The sequence below is a fragment of the Oncorhynchus keta genome, chromosome 34 (genome assembly GCF_023373465.1).
Source record: "Oncorhynchus keta strain PuntledgeMale-10-30-2019 chromosome 34, Oket_V2, whole genome shotgun sequence".
NCBI classification, from domain to species: domain Eukaryota; kingdom Metazoa; phylum Chordata; class Actinopteri; order Salmoniformes; family Salmonidae; genus Oncorhynchus; species Oncorhynchus keta.
Window position 1 is genome coordinate 20,205,246 of NC_068454.1, and position 11,149 is coordinate 20,216,394.

The 11,149-nt window shown below is 41.9% G+C and overlaps 1 protein-coding gene across 2 annotated transcripts; it reads left to right on the plus strand.

Moving 5' to 3' along the window:
- The first annotated feature begins 16 nt into the window (after positions 1-16).
- On the plus strand, positions 17-4,264 carry LOC118366804 (ankyrin repeat and SOCS box protein 9-like). Of its 2 annotated transcripts, XR_008090069.1 has the most exons (5): positions 17-659; positions 785-864; positions 1,221-1,328; positions 1,959-2,876; positions 3,721-4,264. XR_008090069.1 is itself a non-coding variant. In XM_035749495.2 (4 exons), the coding sequence occupies exons 1-4, from the start codon at positions 566-568 to the stop codon at positions 2,148-2,150; spliced, it is 474 nt and encodes a 157-aa protein (XP_035605388.1). In that variant the 5' UTR covers positions 131-565; the 3' UTR covers positions 2,151-4,264. The 2 variants fall into 2 exon arrangements, 1 of the variants encoding a protein (XP_035605388.1); XM_035749495.2 differs by having other exon boundaries at positions 131-659; positions 1,959-4,264.
- Positions 4,265-11,149: the final 6,885 nt, after the last annotated feature.

Here is an 11,149-nt window from a genome sequence, read left to right on the forward strand (position 1 = left end):
ACAAACATATCACTGCAAATGCGATTTCTATGTATATTTCCAGTCCCAACTCTCTCTTTCTCTCCTTCCCCCTCTCCCCCTCTATATTTCTTCATCAAGCCCCCTCCTTCCCTCTCTCCCTCCCTCTTATACTGGACCTGTCTTATAAGAGTTGAATGTTCATCTTGTCATTATTGTACTGCCGTATATTATTTATATGGTCTGTCTTTGAGTGGACTGTTTGTGATGACAGTGTCAAGTTACGAACCTGCTCGACAGGCTTCCACTCACTCTCTCTGCCCCACCATTGGATCTTATAAGCACCATGTGCACTGTAAAAACCAGCCCAGCAGGGCATTCAAACTCACTTCCTGCATCGCAGACTCTGAGTCTGGTGGGAAATGACATCACAGGCTCTGAGTTGGGGCCTGATGCCAAAACACCCCAAAAACAGTTCAGGGACAGACGGGTACAGATACATTTTGACACCAGCGACAGGTGACAGTCCAGTTGCTGATGTTACAAAACCGAGGGTGCAGCCAGACTACTAGACTGCTGTCTGAATTGAGGAACTCTGTAGGTAACAATGAGACAGGCCACAGGACACAGCAGTGACAACCAGAGGAAGAATGCAACTCAGGCTGAATCTGTTGTTTTTCTCTCCAACCCTTTGATGAGTGGTGAGTAGTAGTAGACTGCTTGGTGAGATAGACAAAGTATCCACTTGTCTATATCCATGCTTTGGCTAATTAATTTATGTATGTATCTGTGAATGATCCTATGCGTGTTGTTTTTATTTTGTAAGATATTGAGTCAGATTGGTCCCCCATTCATGATGCAGCCTACAATGGACGTGTTCTCACACTGAGAAACCTAATAGCTCAGGTAAGGAAGGCACAGCCAGGCCTGTTATAATATGGACTGGCAAGGAGCCAACCGTTATTATGCAAGCTCATGCCTCCAGGCGTCAGTTAAACTGATATTTGTTATTTCTGTTTATAAAGTAACAGTAGCCTTACCATCATCTGCAGAATGGGACTGTAGATGGAATGTATCACTTAAGCACAGTATTATACAACGGACATCTTAGAAATGCTGCACATTTCAAAGCTATTTTAATATGGGTGTGGAATTTCTGATTAAGCGTAAAAATGTCTGTCTATTGCTGATTGAGGTAATTGCAGAGGGAATAGGATTGGTTTTGATGTTTTCTTGTTGTCACGTTTCTTTCTTCGTCACAGGGAACGTGTGTCAACCTGGCCACTCTAGAAAGAGTCTCTCCCCTTCATGGAGCCTGTCTGCAGGGACACACTGCCTGTGCCAAGTTACTGATAGAAAATGGGGCAAATGTGAGTAAGGAATTCCACTCTATCTGCACCATCTCTGGCTGATTTTAAGACTCACACAACACAAGGTTGTATATATGTTTATTGACATGAGTTTGATTGAATTTAATCATACAAGCGCCATGCTCTACCAACTGAGCTACAAATGACCACTCTCAATGTATAACAAACAAAGTCCAAGAAAAGGCAGACCACCCTGAATATGGGTTAGATTATGAAGATATTAGGCGATTAATCATACACAATCCTTGCCACTTTGACATTATTAGCACAAATTTGTAGACAACAATAGCCCTACTGTTGAATTCAACTGTACGCTGAGTGACAAGTCACATTTCAATAACCTAACTGTTAAATAGTCTACTACATTTTAGTTATAAGAAAGCACCGAGCGAAAACGAAAAACCACTCATGCACTCTCCATGTAAGTGTATACACTACCAATCCTAGACACACTGACACAGTAGTATGCTTACAATGTGACAGACAGTGGAGTGTTAACCTTCTCAGCAGGCTATCACCAGTACTTTTGTTGGTTTTGATAGGATGGGAGAGGGATGCGGCAAGATGTATTGGATGTAAGATAAGAGCTGTTCAGTAGAACTGATGTGTGCATGTTGTCTGCGGTACCAGGTGAACGTCCCCACGTTGGAGCAGACCACCCCCCTGTCAGAGGCCTGTGCCCGGGGCCACGTGGCCTGTGTGACCCTGCTCCTCCAGCACGGAGCCTTACCCGAAGGATACAGCCTCTCAGCCTCCCCCATCCACCAGGCCGCAGCCAAAGATCAGGGGTCATATTCTGAAGGACAGACTCCTAATAGATAGACAGATCCTCTGCTTAATCTCTTCTGACTCCGGGAAACCCCCAACCGGGATTTGGGGAAAACCGGGGAATTTATTGAAAGTTCCTGGAATTTTACAACCCTATCAGTGGTGCGTCAGCCAAGGAGGTAGCCACATGATTAACTGAAGACTGCACAAACTGCAGTGCAGTCTTCAGTTTCAATAAATTCCCCGGTTTTCCCCAAAAGTAATAAAGGGAAAACCCTGTAGAGATGACAAAATGTTGCCGAAAATAACATAATGAAGGGATCACGATGCGTGTTTTTCTTCTCTCAAAGGTTCATATACAGTAGCTATAGCACTTTGACAAAGATGAAAGTCAAAACGTGTCAGCTTACATAAAATAAAAAAGAGCACCATTACCTAACAATGTACTGTTGTTGCAGTAATTTATGGGAGATGCTGTCATCTTTCCTTTTTTGTAATACTTAGGAGCAAGAGCAATTTGTTAAGCCATGGTCACGTTGATTTCATTTGTTATGTGTAATGAGATGTATCATTCCTTAGAGTCAGCACTTTTTCAAAGCAGATCCCACGCACTGTTCTTTATTCCTTGAAGATATCTCTGTCCAGGTCACCCAGAATGCATTGAGTCTCAGGTTCATCACGAGGCAGATGTTGATCAACACACTGACCAATCAGGCTGCCCACTCTACACTGCCTGCACCAATCAGCATCTGAGCACTGTGAAGAAATTGCTTCAGCTAGGTATGAAAGTGGATTCTCTTCCATTTATCTAGTCTAGATACTGTAGAATCTGGACTAGACATTGACCAGTGTGCTTCTATCACAAGGTTCTGCTGTATATAATACATTTTACCAAGATAGCCACGGCACATCAAGTACATGACCAGTAGTGTGGAACGCCTCATTCCCAAATCATGGGCATTATAATGGCGTTAGTCCCCCCTTTGCTGCTATAATAGCCTCGACTCTTATGGGAAGGATTTCCACTAGATGTTGGAACATTGCTGTGGGAACTTGCTTCCATTGAGACACAATAGCATTTGTGAGATCGGGCACTGATGTTGAACGATTAGGCCTGACTCGCAGTCAGAATTCCAATTCAACACGAAGGTGTTCGATGGGGTTGAGGTCAGGGTTTTGTGCAGGCCAGTCAAATTCTTCCACACCGATCTCAACAAATAATTTCTGTATGGACCTCACTTTGTGCGTGGGGGCATTATCATGCTGAAACAGAAAAGGGCCTTCCCAAAACTGTTACCACAGTTTGGGAGTTGTGCAAAGCTGTCATCAAGGCAAAGGGTGGCTACTTTGAAGAATCTCAAATATAACATATATTTTCATTTGTTTAACACTTTTTTTCCTTACTACATGATTCCATGTGTTATTGAATAGTTTTGATGTCTTCACTATTATACTACAATGTAGAAAATAGTAAAAATAAAGATAAACTCTGGAATGAGGGTTGACTAGTACTGTATAGTGTAGGTTGAGGCTTATTCATCTAAGGCACTCATATGACATTTATTGTGCATACAAAATCCATACATGTTCCACACAATATCCATAAATATACGCTCTTGGTCAGGTGCTAGTGTGAACAGCAGTAAGGTTGGGGACTCTCCTCTGAACACGGCAGCCCGTCTGTCCAACCCTGAGCTGATGTCTGTTCTGCTGGAGCATGGGTCTGACTGCAGCAGCAGAGACACACAGGGGAAACAACCCCCGGACCTGGCCCCTTGCAACAGCCCCGTGGAGAAAATAGTGCTGGGCCACAGACGAGGTAGCTAGTCCCCCAATGGATCTATCTGATACACAACATTTTTCACATACTGACCTTAGAGATCCTTTTTATGTCTCTATTTTGGTTTGGTCAGAGTGTGAGTTGGGGTGGGCATTCTGTGTTTTGTGTTTCTATGATTTTCAATGTTTTGGCCAGGTATGGTTCTCAATCAGGGACAGCTGTCTATCGTTATCTCTGATTGGAAACCATACTTAGGTACCCTTTTTCCCACCTGTGTTTGTGGGAAGTTGACTTTGTTTAGGACACATAGCGGTTGAGCATCACGGTTTTGTAGTGTTTATTGTTTTGTTTGGCGTCATTTTGAGTTAATAAAGAAAATGTACGCTTACTACGCTGCACCTTGGTCCAGTTCCTTCAACAGCCGTGACAATTTTGCTGTTTTGAACTGCTTGTATACTTCAAATTAAACCCGTCATACATATGTTTGAGTTTAGTTAGAGTTTATTTTTTTATATTTTTTTACAGGGACAGTGCACATTAATCAACGTTTCAATAAAAGTGCCGGTTTGAACCAGACGGTTCATTTTCAAATGCAGTCCCTGGGCAGGTTATTAAGAACAATTACAATATAGACAATCATTGAGCAGTGAGCACACACGGGACATAGCATACAGACAGAGCATACAGACAGAGCAACATAGGAAAAGCAAGACGTAGCATACAGACAGAACAAAAAGCAGCAAGACAAAATTCATAAAAGCAAGTGTTTCCACACCTCACAAGCTACAGACAACATGGAAAGTGGCAATACACAGCTAGGGATTATGATCACAAATCTGACTGACCTTTAGCCATGTCTTCGTGCATTTTGTGAAAGTGTGATATGTGGTGCAGTTGTGTGTCTGATGGCAGTGTATTCCAGACATGGGAAGCTCTCACAGAGAAAGCGGATTTACTAAAGGTGCTTTTCCTATACAGTCACCTCTCATGGCAGACCTTGTGGATCTGCTGCCATATGTTTGGGGTTTCTGTTTAACAAAAATACTGAGTGGAGGGGGAGCCAGGCCATTTAGGATCTTGAATACAAGACATGCGTCAGTGTATTGCCCAAGATTTTCCCAACTCAGGAACTTGTGCTTTCTGAGGATGTAACAGTGATGATGGTATTGGGCTTCCCATCAAGCACTTTGAGAGCCTGTTTGTAGACAGACTGAATAGGTTTTAATGTTGTACAGCTCAACTAGTCAAGCAGTATGTTAAGTGGGGCAGTATCGTAGATTTGAAGTACAGTTTTGCTACCTCTGTAGTCAAACAATTGAGTATAAATCGGAAATTAGCTAGGCTACCTAAGTATGATTCTCAATCAGGGACAACGATTGACAGCTGCCTCTGAATGAGAACCATACTAGGCCGAACACATAAATTCCAAATTATAGAAAAACGAACATAGACAACCCACCCAACACGCCCTAACCATACTAAAACAAATACATAACAAAGGAACTAAGGTCAGAACGTGACAATGGTACTTAAAATAAGATACCACCTGGAGCTTCTCCCCTGACACATAGACATCTGGCTCAGTAGCATCTGTTGCCCTCTTTGTGAAAAACATGCAAACAGTTTTTTTCCACATTGAGATGCAAACACGAGTCACTGAGACACTTTGTAACCTGGACCATTACAGTAGTGAGTTCTTGTGCAGCTTGTTGTTTGCTCTTTGCATGCACATATATCACTGTATCATCTGCATACATTTGAACTTCAGACCCAGTACAGACAGAAGGCAGATCATTAATGTACAGGCTGAACAGGAGGGGCCCCAGTATTGACCCTTGGGGCACGCCCACATCATAGCAAAGAGTGGGCGACAGCTCATTGCTCACTCTGACACACTGAGTTCTGCCTTCAAGGTATGATTTCATCCATCTCAAAGCACCGGGGGAAAAGTTGAACTTGGACAATTTTGTGTTGAGAATCTCATGGTCAACAGTATCAAAAGCCTTCCTTAGGTCCAGAAACACAGCTCCAACAACGCCCCCTTTGTCCATCTTGGACTTCACATTTTCCAGAAGAAAGCAGTTGGCCATTTCTGTGGATTGTTTCGCTCTGAAGCCAAACTGCATGGAGTGTAATGTGAAGGGGCTGTTGTTGAGGTGGGCAATCAGTTGTTCTGCTACACACTTTTCAACAACCTTTGACACCACAGGTAGTATACTAATGGGCTTGTAGTTACTCACGTCAGCAGGGTCGCCCGATTTAAAGATGGCCGTTATTACCCTTGGAAACACCTCCAGACTAATAGATGTGTTAGTGACCTTAGTAATGGGTCCAATGAGTGACTCTTTGTAGTTTTTAAGAAAGGTAGAGTCCAGCCCAAACACATCTTTGGCTTTAGAGTTCTTTAGTGAGCTAATCACCTTGTTCACCTTTGACTCAGAAACCTCCCTTATGATGAAGACAGGTTGAGCGTCATTCACTAGCACTGAGCCCAAAAAACCAGTGGAGGGGTTCTGTGTCAGCACCCTGACAGAGTCAATAAAGTAGGAATTGAAGGCTATTGCTATTTCGACTGCATCCTGTGTTAGATTGTTATTCACCATGATTTCTAGTCTTTTTGCAGTGTTACTATGGTCTTTCCCTGTTAACTTTTTTAGATTATCCCAGATCAATTTAGAATTTCCCTTTGCTTCACCAACTATGTTCATAAAAATGTTTGCCTTGGCCTGTCTGATTTCTTTCATCACCTTATTTCTCAACATGGTAAACCTGTTTGTCATGCTCCAATTTGGATGTTAGGGCTATTTTTAGAGCATCATCTCATTCTTTCATCAATTTCCAGATTTCTCCATTTAGCCAAGGAAGAGTGCTCTATTGGCCAGGCTTGGATTTGATTTTCTTGAGGAAACCATTAATTGTAGTCTGGATTGTGGATAGAAAAACTTGACTATCAGCTTCCACGTCTGTATAGGACAAGAGATCATTCCAGTTAATTCCCTCAATTAAATTATCTAAATAATTTAATTCACTCTTAGGTATTCTTAGTTGATCCGACAGCTTTCTGGCTTTAAGTGTCAGATTATGATCAGATAGCCCAGTAACCATATTGAATGATTTAGTTACTCTCTTTGGTTTATTACTGAACACCAAATCAATCTGTGTTTTAGAGCAACAAGTCACCCTGGTTGGCCCTTTAACTAGCTGTGTAAGGTCAACGGTATTAGTGATCCGTTTGAGGGTTTTCCTACAAGACTTGTCTTCCTACATTATATTAAAATCTCCAATTAAGATGATCTCTTTCCCAAAATCACATTCCCTAAGCATGTTATTAAACTGATCAAAAAACACACTTTTGGTGGAAGGTGGCCTGTACAATCCAATAAGGGTAAAAGACATTTGTAGAGACAGTGTAACTTTCAGGCCAATACATTCTAGTTCATTATCACATGACCCCTCAATTTGTTAACATCAGATATGTTCTTTAATGTAAATCATCACACCCCCTCCCTCCTCTTCCTTCAATCCTGTCTCTCCTGAAAACATTGTAGCCAGGCACATGGGTCCCAGATGACTCGAGAGTGATTGACACATTGAAAAAGGTTACATTTTCTGTGTTTTCTGACAGCTGGGTTTAGGCCGTTTTGATTAGGGGCAGTTTGGTAGTGCAATTAACAATCCCTCCCGCCTACACTGGATGCGGGGAACTAATTAAAACAGCTTGCGTACCAGAAGCAGAGTCAGGGATCGCATATAGTGACTTGGGTATGTTTGAAAAGTCCAAATCTATCCTGGAGCCGGGTGAGTCGAGAGAAACCATGGGACCATAGCACTCACCCACATCCACAGCAGCAACGATCAGTGAGCGAGGCCATCCACTGCTTTCCACTCCAGTAAGTATCTCTGGCTCGGTGATGTTAGGCCCAGGATTGAGTTGCACATCCCCGGAGAGCAGGAGGGTAGTGAACAGGTAGTTTAACAGTTTCCGATAAATGTTGGACTTGTGTTTGTTACGCCTTAGCGGTTCAGTGGAATAGGGAGCGAGGTAGACTTGGTCATTATTCAGAACATTATGGTATGCTGTGTACTGTCCGGTCCCTTGGAACGGTGAACCAATGTGTTTGGTGTTGATATTCTCCGGTAGTATACTGATTGTGTCATCCCAGCAAGGACGCACTGAGATTATCAGTAGAGCAGCTACATAACTGACAATCATGGCAAAGTACTGGAGATAAAACACATAATTGAGCTTTAACTCTTTGCATGAGTTACTTAGCTGGGGTCGGCGTACATCTGAAGTTTTAGATAAAATAACAGCATTCGTATGAGAAGCGGCACGTGCCGCACCACCCTGTCTTCCGTCCGCCATTATTTAAACCATAGGCACACAGTGATCAGCTGTAAATTTGCACACACACAACAAACACACTTGTTGGCGTTTGTGAAATGGTTATTGGTTCTTGCATTATGATACCATGATATAGTAATAGATTTTGGTACTATTTACATTGTTCTTGTATCATTTACAACATCTAACCCTGAAAACGTCTTCTAAATGATATCCGTTTCTTCTTGGATGCCTGGCCACGAGTGTCTGATGCAGCTGTGCCAACTGTCCATCAGGAAGATTTTTGGGAAAGGCCAGACTTAGTTCAATCAATGGTCTCCAGATCCTCACAGAACTGAAACAATACCTGCTGTACCAACCAATCAGATCTTTTGGGTACATCCATAAAAAATAAAAAAGTTATATCTCAATGCATTTCTACTTTCGGTCCATAGGTGGCACCCTAACACAAGCATCTTTGGACAGAGACAAACACTCAAATGTGAACGTTGATTGATGGGATTGTTTGTGCCATATCTTGAAAAATGAAAGATACGAGAAATAAGAGAGAACTTGAGATTTTATGCATTCATTTGTACATAAATAAACTAATATGTTTACCGTCACTTGAAGAAAGAACAGGAACTGTGGACACATGGACTTTGTTATGTAAAACGGAGATCAGGGTCCATTGTATATCTACATATAAATGAAGTGGTGTGAATATATCTCAGCATTTTATGTAAAAAAGGAGAGCAGGGTTCATTGTCTATCTAGATATCGATGAAGTGGTGTGACTATATCTCAGCAAGAGTTCATTTAGTTCTACTAAATGAATGCCAAATTAACAGAATTATTTTTGTTCAAACAATGTTCATGGATATTGTAACATGCCTCGAATGTCAATATGCATCCATGATACGTACACCCATTTATGCGTTCATCTATCCATACAATTATGTAAATATATGTTAATACATAGGTACACACACTATGTAGTTCTGTCCTTGTGATGTACTTGTTTAGTATTATGTATTATAAACTGGGTGATTTGAGCACTGAATGATTGGCTGACATCCGTGGTATATAAGGTCTGTATCTAGGCACTTCGCATGGCATCGTGCAGGGAACAGCCCTTAGCCGTGGTATACTGGCCAAATACCACACCCCTTATTGATCAATTATGTTGTGTTTTATGTTTGGTTTTCGACCCCAGGAATAGTAGCTGCTGCTTTAGCAGTAGATAATGGGGATCCTAATCAAATATTTAATACACACACACACAGTACCATACTTAGACACAATAAAGGATTTTCTCCTGAACAAACAGGTTATAACACGATTACACTCGGGCTATTCCCATCTCCCTCAAATCAGCGTTCAATCAAGCCTTTGGGAGATGCCGTCCCAGGGCCTTGCCATGAATCAAGATAGTCAAGGAAAACTAAAGCCAATCGCTGGGAGAGAAATGGATGTTTGGAGACACAGACGTGTGGGTCTTTGAGAGGTTATGCACTTAGCCAGACTGCAATATTGATTGCCTTCTCTCTCGCTTTTGTGTGGTCCACTGTATTCCTCATAATAACCCAAGAGAGAACAGTGAGGAGATGTTGAAACAAAAGGTAAAGGTGGATCAATCTCTGATACCTAATCTTTTATTTTAGAATGGGGAAAGTTGACTAGAATCCCAGACTCACACCGCCTAGTATGATGGTTTCTGAGAGTACAGATCACCTTTCCATTACCTCTCTGAAAAGTTATAATTTACAATACAGTAGGGTTATCATCCTTCCTTTATTTCATAACCAATCTGTAAAGGGAGAAAATTTGCTTTGGTTAGTTATACTTTGTCCTCAGAGAGGAACATTACTTTCTATAATAATGGATAATATGGTGACCACATTCATTCCAAATACTGCTTATGATCGACTGACTATAAAATAAGCCTCAGAGAAGGTGCCATTCATATTGTGCATATGGCTCTCCATGTCTATAACTAACCCCCTTACAGGGATCAGTCACCTGACCTCACTGTATCTATAAACTACCATCAAAGGCCTGCCACACCACAGGGGGAATCAGAGCAGGCACTGGTTTTAGGATCTAGGTTCTAGGGCAGAGGGAGAGCAGTCAAGGAGGATGTATGCTGAGAGAGGAGGCAGAGAATGACTCTTGATGCCCACTTGTCATCCACCTGCCACAGGAATGGCGCAGGAAGGGATAGCTGCAGTTTTACTGGCTCCTAAACAACTGTGTTATTTTTTACCCCCACATTGTTTGTAACTCATTTTGTACATAATGTTGCTGCTACTGTCTCGGTTGACCAAAAAGAGCTTCTGGACATAAGAACAGCAATTGCTCTCCTCGAAATGGACAAAGATTTTTTCTTTAAAACAGTCCGACACAAACGATATACTGCTTTGTCGAGACAATGCCCAAATGTCATCAGAGTGAAGAAAAAACTGAGGAAAAGGGGGAGGAGGGCGGGGTGCCTTGTAAAAATTTGCAAATGAGTAGGTAAACTACCACTGCCCTCCGTATTATTGGCCAACGTGCAATCATTGGAAAACAAACTGGATGATCTATGATTAACACTATCGTACCAATGAGACATTAAAAACGGTCATATTTTATGTTTCACCGAGACGTTGCTGAACGACGACACGGATAATATAGAGATGGCTGGCTTCTCCATGCATCGGCAGGACAGAGCAGCTACGTCTGGTAAGATGAGGGGCGGGGGTATGTGTCTATTTGTCAATAACAGCTAGTGCAAGATGTCCAATATTAAAGAAGATTCAAGTTAGAAAATCTCATGATAAGCTGTAGACCACACTATCTACCAAGAGAGTTCTCATCTATATTATTTGTAGCCATCTATTTGTCATCACAATATCGCACGCAAGGAGCTGACTAAAGCCATAATCAAACAAGAAAATGCTTATCCAG